The 15,930-nt window shown below is 44.9% G+C and overlaps 1 protein-coding gene across 1 annotated transcript in view; it reads right to left on the reverse strand.

Annotated features, from left to right (window-relative positions):
* Positions 1-419: 419 nt before the first annotated feature.
* Positions 420-15,930, reverse strand: part of LOC126176602 (facilitated trehalose transporter Tret1-like) — a gene marked incomplete at its 5' end in the record, with an annotated part of 77,933 nt that continues 62,422 nt past the window's right edge. The window contains 2 exons of the mRNA XM_049923762.1: positions 420-1,440; positions 1,561-1,908. Of these exons, the coding sequence (XP_049779719.1) occupies positions 1,069-1,440; positions 1,561-1,908 (720 nt within the window). The remainder of the gene's footprint in view (positions 1,441-1,560; positions 1,909-15,930) is intronic.

Below are 15,930 nucleotides of genomic sequence, written 5' to 3' on the forward strand. Positions count from 1 at the left end.
TGCCAACATTTTCGGTTTTTGGAACAGTGCCTATAAAGAGGCGATTGAAATTAGGTTGGCTGATAATTTAATCAACAGAGACAATGGGTTTCCTCTTAGCAAGACGTGGAATCCTGTATTATCTCGCATCAAAACTGAACGTTCTTCGGTGTGGCCTTGATTGCGATATGTCGTTGCCAGCAGTGTTTCACTACGGGCGGCGCCACCTCCCTGTGTTGGAAGGCAGAAACCGTGATGGGCAGCGCATGCGCCGTGTACTGAACGGTGGCCTATATAGGACGTCGATTTGCAACCTGGCGTCAGTTCTCAGCGGGACTCATCAGCAGAAGCAGCATTTTCCTGAAGATGACGACCAGTTGGATCGCCGAAATATCGAGTCAAGTTGATTTTACGATCCGGCAGCAAACCCGAAGAGACTTATTACGCCGGGAAAGCCTACGTAATCAATTCCAACTTATGTCTGCCGCTCCAGGAAGACATAAAAGTGCTATTTCAGTATCGCTGAACCTCGGCAATACTGGCGATTTATGAAGGCGAAAATGTGGTGAAGCCTTGAATTGAAGTTTGGGTTAGGGAGGGAAATGGACTATGGTTGTCTGTGGAGCTATGGTACGCATAATGGCAGGTTTGTGTAATTGGTTAGCACAAATGTGTAGTAAGCAGGAAATCTGGGATCAAGGTCCGGCGTTGGCATACATTTTAATTCATTACTTCAGATTCTATCCTGATCCAAGATAAAGTTGAGAATCGTATGACGCCAGGAAAATGCAGTTCCATCAGATCAATAGATTTTTCTGACTTCCCCCGGCACGAGTGGCTGGCGTTGTCAAAGGTTCACCTTCTATTGCGTGCAATGAACTGGGATCGAACGCCCAGTCAGGAAAGTCGTGGAAGAAACGTCGGTCAGGAATCCCAACGTGGAAGACGAAAAGCAATAAGTCAACAACTGGTCTCGAAGGCCTCGGCAATGTTGCTCCACTGGATTTCTCTTAGCTCTGCGCTGCTCCGTGCCGATCACTGCACGTGCCTGCTAACTCCGTTGCTTCACCGCACAGTTTTCGTAAGCCCTCAAGCTTTGTAGGCGGCCCGACGATTGGAGAACTCGCTGCCCTTCCTCCTGGTCACCCAGAGCGCGTTCTCGCCGTCGAAGTAGTCCTCGACTTGGTTGAGCGTGCGGCCCTTGGTCTCGGGCACGGCGAGGTACATGAGGACGGTGCCCAGCAGCGAGAAGGCGCCGAAGGCCCAGAAGACGCCGGAGACGCCGACGGCGCGCACGGCCAGCGGGAAGAGCTTGGCGACGGCGAACAGCACCAGGTTGAAGAAGAAGTAGATGTAGCCGCCGGCGATGCCGCGCACGCGCGCCGGCAGCAGCTCGCCCGTGGCGACGATGGGCAGCACGAAGAAGCCGGCCGTGTTGGCGGCGATGTAGAGCAGCAGGCAGGCGACGAGCGCGGCCGCCTCGCCGGGGGCGGCGGGCCGGCCCGGGGGCCGCGCCTCGCGCAGCCGGCACACGGCGGCCACGGCGCAGGCGGCGGCGGCGGTGGCGGCGCCCGCGCCCACGGCCATGGGCCGGCGGCCCAGCCACAGCAGCAGCGCGCACGCCAGCACCGCCACGGCCAGTCGCACGGCCGCCGTCAGCACCGCCGCGCCGAACTCGCCGCCCACGCCCACCTCGCCCGCCTCGTCCGCCTCGCGGATCAGGTCCACCGAGTAGAAGATGAGCATGAACGTGCCCGAGAAGATCTGCGTCATGTTCACCAGGTTGACGATCAGCACCGGCCGGTAGACGCGCGGCTGCAGGAACGTCTGCAGCAGCGACGGCCGCGCCTTGCCCGAGCGCGCCTCCGCCGCCAGCGACGCCTGCTCGGCGTGCATGCGCGACACCATCTCCTGCAGCTCCCCCTCCACCTGCACAAAACGTTCCTGTTGACACTACTTGAGAGCAGACCATCATCCAACTCGCCAAAAATGTCCATTTTCAATTTACCAGACAGTGCTATTGAGTGCTGTGTTCACGATTACAAGCTACGTACACATACATCCAAAATTAATGCAGCAAACCCTTATTTCCCAGTTCTTTGTCTAATCAGGATATAATCATACGACTATAGCTTGGCTACTGAAATGAAGTCAAATCAGTTTCAAAGAAAAACTTGCATTTAGTCGCCCTCTTTAAGACAGTCATGACTAAATTCAAATTTTTTTATTAGTAGATCAGTTTACCTTTAGGAAAGTAAAGGCACCAGACAGGCTATTCTGACGTTGCGGTTGATAATGACAGCAATACAAAAGAAAAATCAAGACGATGTAACATGGTGCAAGACGTTCGAAATACTGAGAAAAATAGGAGTAAGCTATAGGGAAAGACAGGTAATGTACAACAGCGAACAAAAGCTAACAATAACAGTGGAAAAGAAGAATGAAGTGCTCGGATTTAAAAAAGCGTGCAAGAGAATGATGTAAGCTTTTGCCCCTAATAATCGATCTGAAACAATGATGGAGATAAAAGAAAGATTCAAGAATGGAATTAAAATCAAGGTTAAAAGATAGAAACGACAAGATTTTCTGATGACACTGCTATCATCAGCGAAAGTGAAGAAAAATAACAGGATCTGTTGAGTGAAATGAACAGTCTAATGAGTGCAGAATACGGTTTGACAGTAAATCGAAGAAAGGCGAAAGTAATGCGAAGTAACATAAATGAGAACAGCTACAAACTTAACAGAGCTTTCGGTGATCACGAAGTAGATGAAGTTGAGGAATTATGCAACCTAGGCAGCAAAGTAACTCCTGATGGATGGAGCAAAGGAGGACATAAAAAGGAGACTAGCACTGGCAAAAAGGCTTTTCCTGGTCTACTAGTATCAAAAATATGCCTTAATCTGAGGAAGAATTTTCTGAGAGTGTACATATTGAGCACATCTTTGTATGATAGTGAAGCATGGGCTGTGGGAAAACCGAAATAGAAGAGAATCGAAGCATCTGAGATGTGGTACTACAGAAGAATGGTGGACTGATAAGATGACGAATGAGGAGGTTCTCCACAGAATCGGTGAGGAAAGGAATATATAGAAAACACTAACAAGAAGAAGGGACAGGATGGTGGGACATCTGTTAAGGCATCACGGAATAAATTCTATGCTACTAGAGGGAGCTGGATTGGATTGGATTGTTTGGGGGAGGAGACCAGACAGCGAGGTCATCGGTCTCATCGGATTAGGGAAGGACGGGGAATGAACTCGGCCGTGCCCTTTCAAAGGAACCATCCCGGCATTTGCCTGGAGCGATTTAGGGAAATCACGGAAAACCTAAATCAGGATGGTCGGACGCGGGATTGAACCGTCGTCCTCCCGAATGCGAGTCCAGTGTGCTAACCACTGCGCCACCTCGCTCGGTACTAGAGGGAGCTGTAGACGGTACAAACTGTAGAGGAAAACAGAGATTGGGATGCATCCAGCAAATAATTGAGGACATAGGTTGCAAGTACTACTCTGAGACGAAGAGGTTGACTCAGGAGTGGAGTTCGTGAGTTCGAGGCGGGCCGCATCAAACCAGTCGAGATACAGATGTGAAAGGAAAATAAATGAAATCATATCTGAACTGTCTGAAATATACTTAAATGTGTGACGCGACCTTTCTGCCATGCCCACTTTTTAAAGCAATACTTAAATACTAGCTGGGTGAACAACGGTTCCTTAAGTTTCTTTCAAGTAAATTTGCACGGGATGCATTGGTCACATCCAGAAGAGAACGGGCTCTATATTGAGGAAACGGCAAAACATTGGAAGATGGCAAGGACATTGAGTGGACACAACAGACTCAAAAAGAAAATGAGAGACATACTTCGAGACTATCATGGCTATGCTGTCAGACAGAACCTATCTAGAGTAGGTGACATGAAAAGTGCAGTAGGGGTAATAAATTTCCACATGGTGTCAACAGACGAAAATCCCATTCATCATGTATTCCACATTATCTGATGTAAATATCTACTGGTTTAGAGGGGATAATAACCACTACATTCACAAGGAAAGGCTTCCAAATTGTGTCCTGGATGTTTTCAAGCCTACTTACAGGTTTCTGACCGATCCTGACCTTCTAAAAACGTACGTTCTTGACAAAACACAAAATCAAACGACACTCTAAATTCACTCACATGGAAACGACGCCTTTTAAAACCACGTTTTTATCTACTACAGTTGTCCGTTGTGCAACCAATGAAGCGGTTCTTCTATTTAATGACGGGAACGTAAGGAGGACGGAGATATTAGAGAGAATGGGCTTTAACATATGAAATTTCACTCAAGGGATCTTGAGAAAAATACATTTACAGCGCCTCTCTCCAGGTGAAAAGTTCGTTGAAGACCTGGTAAAGGAAAGAAGGCAGAAAACAAGAAACCAGAAGAGAAGCCTTAAATGAAAGAGGAACCTGAATACAAATCTTGGGTCTTATGAAAAGGTGACATAATAAAAATTACGTTAATTTAAGTTTATGTACATTTTTCTCAGAATCTGTGAAGACTAGAATTACGAAATTTTATACACTTATTTCTATATATCCAATACATGTTATCTCAAGACCAAAATTTGAAATTCTGAGTATAAGTTGAGATATGAGGCAAAGTGGATAGAACTTTACAAGAATTTTATATTATACTTTCAGAAGTATAGTTAAAACGTATTAAAATTGTCCTATTCGATATATTAAAAAAACTTCATGAGAGAAGCTTACTAAGTGCAAAGGGACTTAGAGACTAAACAGAGAAAATATTGTTGAAATATCTTGAGTACTTTCTGAGAAAAAGATACATATATTAGTTTTTGAAAATATTACTTTTAAATTGTACAAAAAGGAATACATATTTAACCCAAATATCTTAACGATAAATGTGTTAATTTCGTGTAAAACATGATACAAAATTTCATTGCGCTATCTTGACATGGATGTGGTGTGTATTAAACAGTGTGTGGTTTTCGTGAACGCTAGAACCCCCCGCCCCTTCAAAGAACGGCATCAGGAAACCACCAAAAGCTGCTTTAATGTGTATTTATTTGGCTACAACAAGCTGCAGTCGAGCGACCATCTTCATACTGTTTCGTCGCCAAATTAATGGAAGCTTCCTTGGTGTCACGTCCTTTTTTTCTGTGCCAACCTTTTCAACTTAGAGTAACACTTGCAGCCTAGATCCTCAATTCCTGGATGTATTCCAGTCTCTGTCTTCACCCACAGTGTTTACACTCTACAGTTCCATCTACTACCATGGATGTTATTCCCTGATGCCTTAACACATGTCCCATCATCAAAAAAATGGTTCAAATGGCTCTGAGCACTATGGGACTTAACATCTATGGTCTTACTTAAACCTAACTAACCGAAGGACATCACACAACACCCAGTCATCACGAGGCAGAGAAATCCCATCATCCTAACCCTTCTTTTGTCTGTGTCCTCCACATTTTCCTTTGTTCTCAGATTCTGCGGAGAACCTCCTCCTACGCCACTTCATTTTCAACATTCTTCTGCTGCACCACATCTCAAACGCTTCGATTCTCCTGTGTCCCACTTTTCTTCTATCCATGATCACTACAATACAATTCTGTGCTCGAAACGTTATTCTTAGATATTTCTTCCTCAAATTAACTTATGTTTGATACCAGTATACTTCCCTTGGCCAGGAATTCCCTCTTTGCCTGTGATAGTCTTCTTTTTATGTCCTCCTTGCTTCGTCCGTCACGGAGTATTTTGTTGCCTACATAGAAGAATTCCTTAACTTCGTCTACTTCGTGACCACCAATTTTGATGTTGAATTTCTCGCTATTCTCATTTCCGTTAGTTCTAATTACTTTTGGTTTTTTCTTGTGTACTCTCAATCCATATTTCGTACTCATCATAATGTTCAATCCATTCAACTGATCGTGTAGTTCTTCCCTTTCACTGAGGATAGCATTGTCATCTGTGAATCATATCTTGAGATGATTTGACCCTGAATTTTAATCTCACTCTTGAAACTTTCTTTTATTTCCGTCATTGCCGCACGGAGTGGCCGCGTTGTTTGGAGCATCATGTCAAGGACTGCGCGGACCCTCCCACCAGAGGTTCGAGTCCTACCTCGGGCATCGTGTGTATGTTGCTCTTAGCATAAGTTACACTACTGGCCATTAAAATTGCTACACCAAGAAGAAACGCAGATGATAAACGGGTATTTATTGGACAAATATATTATAGTAGAACTGACATGTGATTACATTTTCACGCAATTTTGGTGCATAGATCCTGAGAAATCAGTACCTAGAACAACCACGTCAGGCCGTAATAAAAGCCTTGATACGCCTGGGCATTGAGTCAAACAGAGCTTGGATGGCGTGTACAGGTACAGCTGCCCATGCAGCTTCAACACGATACCACAGTTCATCAAGAGTAGGGACTGGCGTATTGTGAAGAACCAGTTGCTCGGCCGCCATTGACCAGACGTTTTCAATTGGTGAGAGATCTGGAGAATGTGCTGGCCAGGACAGCAGTCGAACATTTAAGGCCCATACAGGAACTGCAACGTGCGGTCGTGCATTATGCTGCTGGAATGTAGGATTTCCCAGGGATCGAATGAAGGGTAGAGCCACGGGTCGTAACACATCTGAAATGTAACGTGCACTGTTCAAAGTGCTGTCAATGCGAACAATAGGTCACCGAGACGTATAACCAATGGCACCCCATACTATCACGCCCGGTGATTCGCCAGTATGGCGATGACGAATACACGCTTCCAATGTGCGTTCACCGCGATGTCGCCAAACATGGATACGACCATCATGATGCTGTAAACAGAACCTGGATTCATCCGAAAAAATGACGTTTAGCCACTCGTGCACCCAGGTTCGTCGTTGCCTACACCATCGCAGGCGCTCCTGTCTGTGATTCAGCGTCAAGGGTAACCGCAGCCATGGTCTCCGAGCTGATAGTCCATGCTGCTGCAAACGTCGTCGAACTGTTCGTGCAGATGGTCGTTGTCTTGCAAACGTCCCCATCTGTTGACTCAGGGATCGAGACGTGGCTGCACGATCCGTTACAGCCACGCGGATAAGATGCCTGTCATCTCGACTGCTAGTGATACGAGGCCGTTGGGATCCAGCACAGCGTTCCGTATTACTCTGCTACCGATGCTCTTAAAAGCTAATCATTTGCATATCACAGCATCTTCTTCCTGTCTGTTAAATTTCGCGTCTGTAGCACGTCATCTTCGTGGTGTAGCAATTTTAATGGCCAGTAGTGTAGTTTAAGTTGTGCGTAAGTCTATTGACCGATGACCTCAGCAGTTTGGTCCCTTACAATTCACACACACACACACACATTTCCGTCACTGCGTCTTCGATATAAAGATCGAACACTAGGGGCGAAAGGCTGCATCCCTGTCCTACACCCTTTCTAATAAGAGTATTTCGTACTTCCGGTCTTATAGTTCCCTCTTGGTTCTTGTACACGTTGTGTATTACAGGTTTTCCCCTACAGCTTACTCGTATTTTTCTCATAATTTCGAACGTCTTGCAACATTTCACACTGTCGAATGCTTTTTCTAGATAGACAGACCCTATGACAGTATCTTGATTTTTTTCAGCCTTCCTTCCATTATCAAAAGCATCACCAGAGCTGCCTTTCTGGTGGTCATATAGATAAATATTATGAAGTGCAGCGTCTGTTAATTATATATAAGTAAATGCATGCATGTATACACCACCCGCCCAACAGTGTATTGCGTGTAGGTGACGTCAGCGGAATAACTACGGTATGAAGCTTGAAATAACATGTGTAAGCAACGGATGTGCATTCGACTAGGTAGTTGTGAGCAGGAAATTTTAAACAGTGGACGTGCAGCCGTTGTGTCACAAATCGCAGTGGAGAAACATCAGACGTTCAAGACTTCCTCCAAAATGTTTTGTAGAACAGGCAAATGTGCAAGGTTTGTCCCACACATCTTGATTCCGGAACAAAAACAGCGATACGTAGGAGCTTGCCGCGACTTGATGCAAATGAAAAACGCAGATATTTCCTTTCTGGAAGAAACCATCTCGGGTGATAAGAACTGGTGTTATCAATACGAACCTACCACAAAACGACAAAGTGCAGTATGGGTCTCTGATGGTTTGCTAGTATCCAAGACTGGCGAGCTGAACACCATCTCAAACAACGACATTTCTGACGGTTTTACACGTTTTTATGAACATTCTGTATGCTATGTAAAACATCCAGAGCATTAAAACCACCATCTTAACTTTTTATACTTTTTATTAATCCAGTTTCGAAACCTTTTGGTGTGAAAGATGCTGCAATTGAGATTAATTACGTACTTGAAGTTAAGAAACCTTCTTGTAAATTGATGTAATTGTATTCGTGACTGTAACATGGTCGCTCGACCGAAACTGACAGTCGTTAAATAAACAGACGTTACAGCAGCCTTTGGTCGTTTCGTGATAGCATTTTCAAACACATAGATGCACTATATAGAGCCTCCCAGTTTTGATTTACCATAAATCTGCACTGATGGAAATGAAAATGTGAAGTAGCTGTCCGATACTTATCAAAGTTCTTATTTAATTTGTGCTGAATAATTATAATTACATACTATTCGGAAGTGATGTCCATCATCAACACCAGTATGAACTGTCATCTCAACGAGTATGAATACCTCTTCTATTCGTTGTGGCACAGAAGCAGTTCCGAATGTCATCTTGAGGAATTTATTGCCATATCTGAGACACGCCCTTCGTTTCAGACTGAGCTCAGGGCTGGAATAAAGTATACGTCTGTCCATATCATCCGAGACATTCTCTAAGAGTTACACTAACGGAACTGGCCCTACCAGTCAGTGATTAGTACAATCCTTGAGGTGTTCGTCACGGGAACTGCAGTGTGGGATCTTTCGTTAATTTACTGAAATATGCCATTAGGTACCCTGGTCTTGAGGGTACGACAACGGGTTTTACCATTCTTGTAACATACTGGCGAGCGTTCAGCCTTCTTTCAATAATTTTTTTTCTGTCATATCCAATGACTCACGACATCCTGATTCCCGGAATTAGGGTCTCGAGATAGGGTATTAAGTACAGCAGGAGGAGTTTCATTTTTAATAAAAACTTCAGTAGTAGTCCTTGGGCGGCCTGAGCGAGACATGTCATTGACAGTTCCTATCCATGCACCAGGTTGTCGATCAGACCTCCATAAACACAGGCGAGACTCATTGCTGAACACCACTGAACGCCATCCAACTTCCCAGTTGACTCTGGCTGTACGCCATGCAAGATTCAATTGTGTGCAGTACGATATGGATAGTAATCGTCGCATGACAACTCGAGATCTACACTGAGCTTCCAGCAATCTGTTCCTAACGACTCTCTGCCTCTGACCTGTGGCCGGTGTTTTAATTGTTGTAATCTGGTTATTCATCAGAGCCAGTCGAAGAATCCTATTATCATCTCGTGGCACTCTCCTTCTGGAAGGACCCCTGCCCACTGTTCTGGTCACATGATTGCGCTAGAAACTGTTACCGCTCGCTCAGCAGTTATTACATTGCAGCGAAATGTCCGTGCAATATATCAGTAAGAGACTCCCACGTCAATGCCAAAATTTTGACTTTTATCAATGTGCTATAGAAGAAAGAGATAAGCTGCACGTGCACGTCGTCTAGGCAAGCAAGTTTGCGATCTCCATCTGATAACTTCCAGTAACGTGGGATACGCGCAACACCTAGCGTGTACTCACACCATCATTCGTCTCTGCAATTCGTTTTCTTCCATATCGAAATCAAGTGCGCAAGGCAAAAAATCAGCTAACATATTCAGCAGACATTTAAATACCGCAGTATCAGTTTTGTAGTGTTCGGCCAAGATGTTCACGATATAACACATTCCATTTCCCGATACCCCTTTTGACTGATCAAATAAACACTCTAATGTCCATTCCGGGGTCAGGTTGTGGCTGCTGGGTTTGAGCTCAAAGTTTTCGGCTCAAAGTAAACGCTCTAATGTATGTGAATCGTGATTGTGTTGTCAGTTTGCTACTTCTTCTTTAAAGTGTTGGTTAATGTTAACTTACTGATTATGTGTAAACAGAAAGAAAATAAGAAGTGGACTGACCCGAGACTTATTCATTTACTTTATTTACTTGAAGATAAGCATATTTTCATTTTTATAGGTATACTTACACGAACGTTGGCATATTTCCTGAAAAAATAAAACTGAACTACTGGCGATAATACTTAGTTCATCACAGCTTGTTAATTTGTAATTGTGATTCCCTCTGTCTCTTTGTAGAGGCAGATACAGTTGTACACAATCAGTGAGTTGTGAGAAAACATTCGGTTGTTGTGTGCACAGGAACAGAACTGTATCTTAACTCACTGGCAGGTTTTCTAAGCATTCCAAAATGTAGGATATAGGATAATGGTAAAACAGTACATGCAGAATGTGCGTGAGCTAATGGGGTGTAGTAAAACAGCTTCACACAAATTAAATAACATAAGTAAGATTCAAATGGCTCTGAGCACTATGGAACTTAACATCTGAGGTCATCAGTCATCTAGACTTAGAAATACTTAAACCTAACTAACCTAAGGACATCACACACATCCATGCCGGAGGCAGGATTCGAACCTGCAACCGTTGCAGCAGCGCGGTTCCGGACTGAAGCGCCTAGAAGCACTCGGCCACAGAGGCCGGCCATAAGTAAGATTTATAAACTTCTTTCCGAACAATGTCCTCCTTCTTATGAGTTAACTGACATCCGCCTAGGAAATCATACTGTCTCTTTAGTGAAAATATTATAAAGGTACTCATAATGTACAAAGTTGCAGTCTCTCCCACGGAGTTCAGTGGGGTCTGTTCGAGACGTGACTGAGTACAAAGCCGAGATCTTTTCAATCAAAAGCCAGGTGTCGTGGTAGGGTGGCACAGGCGGTCGCAGTTGGGAATATTTTGGAGGGGACTTGCAGTTCCAGCATTTGCTTTAGGACGAAAGGAAACCTTCCAAAAATATTGGTCGCAGCCGATGATTGAGACTGGTTTTGATTTTTTAGGACTATATGTCCCAGGCAACAACATGAAGGGTTGCCACATAATTGAGGCCCATTATAAAGCATCGGTTAGTTTCAAAACAGTTACCTGACGAGTGAAGAGGTTCCTAGTCTGGAATAAAAGCGATGGGAATACAGTTACAGCATTTGTCTTACGACGAAGAGAAATTTTTCAAAGCATTAGTCAGAACTATGGGAATTACAACTGTTTTTAATTTTTTTTCTAGGAAAATATTGTCCATTGTCCTAGACAAATTGTTTCACATTCACTGGCGGAACAGGGTGACCGAATGCTACCAAAGTGATAATCCACATTTCCATGCCTGTGGAATAGTTTAATTAAGAGTCTATCATTTTCAGCATTTTCAGTACAGAAGGCAGCCTTTCCTCGAAGAGTGGTGTCAGTAAATAGTGAGTATTGTGTGTATCTTATGTTATTGGAAGTTTTCACACGGAGATCAGATCACGGCGTGCCTGGAGGACATGCACGTGCAGCTTATAATCATCTTTCAGACTTTGGGAAAGGTCGCATCATTGGTATGAGGAACACGGGAGCATCATACCAATAGATGACACAGACAGTTGGCGTTAGTGCAGTGACTGCAGAACGACTAGCGATGAGGTGGACTCGGGACAGCGGTGAGGCACGGATACACCACAAGAAGATTATAGGATTATTCAACTGGCTGTGATGAATAGATATATGACAACAGCTAAAATGCGGGCCGAGGTTGTAGCCAGACTATCAACACAAACCGTCGAGAGCGGATTACTGGACTCTGAGTTGAGATCTCTTGCTTATCCTTGAAACAATATCATAAACTACAGAATCTTCCATGGTATCAGGATCATCTGGGACACTGAGTGGCAGTATGTGTTGTTGAGTGACAAGTCACGGCTCTGTTTGTGCTAGTCTGAAGGACGCCAGCATGTTTGTAGACCACACTGTCAAAGGTCACACGAGACTCGTACCTATGCAATTTTTGGAATCATCAAATCACACAATCGTAGAAACGCTGGGCATTTTGGGGACACAATTAAAGACATAAAATTTTTGAAATTTTTGAAAACGCAGTTACACGAGCGTGGAGGGTCGACGGAACTCATCTAGCAGTGTCCATCCACCACTCTGCAGCCTGATAATGACTCTTTCATAGAGACAAAGCGGCCACTCACTCCAATAAATAATATTTTAACAAAATTGCGATCAAGACTGTTTAAATTTTAATTTTAAAAATTAAAGACGTTGGTACGCCAACAGTACTGTTTCAGCTCTCGTAATTGTCTAAAGTAGGCTGAATGCTCGCCAGTATATGCTAAGAGTGGTAAACGCTGCTGTCATACACTTCATGCCCAGGGTACCAAATGGCTTATTTCAGCAAGATAAAGCAATTCCCCAGATTACAGTTCACACTACAAACGCGTTGAAGAATGTACGGAACCCCTAGGGCCCCGTCCACTCCGCTGATTTGTCATAAGGATAGCATGTGTGTTACGCTTTGGGAATATTTTCATGCCAGGCGCCATCAAAAAATCTTCATGGAGTTACACAGCACTTGTTCCACACGTGGAAAGAAATCCTGAAGACGACATTTCAAGGCTATTTACTTCCAAGTGGTAACGAACCCAAGAATGTATTATGGCCTATGGGGCTCATACTAACGTCGATGTGCGTGCTATTTTCGAATGGGATGAAATTTTAATCATTTAATACTCGTTAATTAATGGAGATCTCCACAAAGTTTGATTTATGTATTGGACTGGTGTTCCACTATGCAAATCTTCGCATTTCTATGAGTGAACTAGGAGTGATCGTACACTACACAAGTATAATACGGAGGTAGGAAGTTGTAAACCCACAGCTGCATAAATTATTGGTACGTTTAAATTATTAGCGTATAGAGTAAGTTGTTAGTACCGCTTAGCGGTTTGAGACGGAATTTATAAATACACTCATACCTGTCGAAGTCCGAGAGATAGATCAGACGAGTCCCTCCTGGCTCAACATTACGTATAATTTGTTCCGCAATATCGGTTCAGATTTGAGACATCATAATTTTACTAAGATGGTCGATAACAATTACTATGTAGTCTTACTGCGTTTCACTTTGGAACTTTGTAAGGTTTCTCTCTCTTCAGGAATGTTTTGGCAGTTGTAACAGACGCAGAGTGTCAAGGTAACGTTATTTCTCGATCCTAAAAGCCTTTTGCCTAACAGGAACTGCGTGTGGTCGGGTTCGAAGGCATTTAAGCGATCAGTGACGCCGCGACTCGTGTCACCAACATTATGTTCATTTGTCGGATTTAGCCAGCACCGTTTGAGCGTCTTGTAACCAGGCAACATGGTTATTGGGTAACATCATGTTGAAGGGTATAGGTCATTAAGTGTTCAAGTATCGAGTCACGCTGTCAAAGGTAGTGAATCTCTCTGATAAAGTTTGGTCCGCATATTCACCAGCGGATTTCGGAATCTAGGAAGATGTAAATTTTACACGACCGTTCAGCAACCATTTTTCAGAAATCTGCGTGCGGCTTCTGCTGAGATGAACCCGACTGAGCATGTCTGAGACGACCCGAAACTTGGGGAGCCTCGTCGCAGGAACCCTCCACACACACTGGATGACCTCACGACAGTTGCCGTCGAAGAGTAGGACACACTTAAGGAGCAGCATTTGGCACAGCTTGTGGACACTACGCCCAGGTGAATCTAAGCATTTTATAATGTGCGGGATGGAGCAACACGATACCCACAAGCAGATTTAATTGCTCAAGTGCGAATTCAAAGAAAGTTCCTTTATTTTGGTTACCGTTCTTTTTTAAATTCAGAGTAAAGTTCTGTTTTACTTTTTTCATGGGGATTATTTTTCACTGACCTGTTCGCTCAGCTTAAAGCGCAATGTGCTAACTTGCTACACAGAGAGGCAACCCAGACCTGGATAAAATACGCATAGGAGACTAACGACTTTGGTACGGTGCACGGGCCAGTCTGAATGTGGATTTCGAAGGTTTCCTGCGCTCGTTTAGGCACACGCTAGGCTGGTCCTAATGTCGAAAGCCTGAATAACAATATTTTTAGGGCGGTCGTGCAGGAAGAGAGTGAATGAGGCTCTGGAAGGTACAGACAGGGGTGTGAAGCCATGCCGAACCCAGTGTTGTGCCCAGCAGAGCTATGTTTCTCAGTTGAGGATCCGCAACGCGTACAGCCCGATCGAGTTGGTCCCACAGTTTCTCGATTGGGTTTAAATACGGGGAGTGCGGTGGTCAGGGGAGTACCGTAGTAAACTCATCCTGGTGTTCTTCAAACCACACATGTCACTGCGAGCTATGACATGATGCATTGTCCTGCTGGTAGATGCCATCGTGCCGAGGAAAAACAAACCGTACGTAGGGATGGACTTGGTTCCCGAAGATAGATGCTAGCTTGCTACACAGAGAGGCAACCCAGACCTGGATAAAATACGCATAGCAGACTAACGACTTTGGTACGGTGCACGGGACAGCCGGAATGTGGATTTCGAAGGTTTCCTGCGCTCGTTTAGGCCTAGATTTCGGAATCTAGGAAGATGTAAATTTTACACGACCGTTCAGCAACCATTTTTCAGAAATCTGCGTGCGGCTTCTGCAGAGATGAACCCGACTGAGCATGTCTGAGACGACCCGAAACTTGGGGAGCCTCGTCGCAGGAACCCTCCACACACACTGGATGACCTCACGACAGTTGCCTGTTCATACCTCAACATGCGTCGTTCACCCATTTCATCTATAGCCTATGGTTCGCCACCGTTGCCTCGGAGCACGCGTGGTGTACTTTAACCACAGCATTACACAAACGGTTTACAAATCAAGCCGAGCTTCCACCCTTGGCCCGGAAGCCAATCATCATGACTTTTGGATGTCTGACTTGTGTTGTTCCACTGTGTCTTCCGGAATAACGAGATCAACCAGAAAGAGCACGAAAACATTCTGTAGAGCATAATGGTTTCTCTTGCTGCCTGGACCCTTCCGACGATTGTTGCAGGGCCACACAGGATAACGGACATCCATTCGATGGTGCGTAAAACCTTATTACCACTCAGTGGACTCCCAATTACGGTATCGGTATGCAAATTCCTGCCTTCGTCGCCGGTGAACACCAGTCACCATTGATGCATGAACTAGGCGCACGAAGGGGAGACGGATAGGCAGTAACATTTGTTGATTGGTCTTTGACGAGACACCGTTGGAAGCCCCATGGTTCGTCTGGGCGGTCAGTTGCTCAACCTTTCACATACATTAATCTGTTCATACCTCAACAGGCGTCGTTCATCCATTTCATCTATAGCCTATGGTGCGCCACCGTTGCCTCGGAGCACGCGTGGTGTACTTTAACCACAGCATTTCGCAAACGGTTTACAAACCAAGCCGAGCTTCCACCCTTGGCCCGAAAGCCAATCATCATGCCTTTTGGATGTCTGTTTCCACCTTACGACAGCGTCTGCACTTTTGCCCATGTCCCCCCAATATGCTGTCTGCCCCGATAGTTGAATGGTCAGCGTGACGGACTACCGTCCTAAGGGGCCCGATTCCCGACTGGGTCGGGGATTTTCTCCTCTCAGGGACTGGGTTGTTGTCTTCATCATCATTTCATCCCCATCCGGCGCGCAGGTCGCCCAATGTGGGGTCGAATGTAATAAGACCTGCATCAAGGGGGCCGGACCTGCCCCTGTAAGGCGTCAAACGCTCATTTCCATTTTTTCCCCTAATACGCTATATATACCCTCCATGGCTAGTGCTGCCACCTGCCGTATGTGAGTGGTTACTGCACGTTGAGGCCGAACATAGGCAGTGGTCGCATTAATGTGACCAGACTGTATAGTTAGGCTGAAGGTCA

The sequence above is a fragment of the Schistocerca cancellata genome, chromosome 3 (genome assembly GCF_023864275.1).
Source record: "Schistocerca cancellata isolate TAMUIC-IGC-003103 chromosome 3, iqSchCanc2.1, whole genome shotgun sequence".
NCBI lineage: Eukaryota > Metazoa > Arthropoda > Insecta > Orthoptera > Acrididae > Schistocerca > Schistocerca cancellata.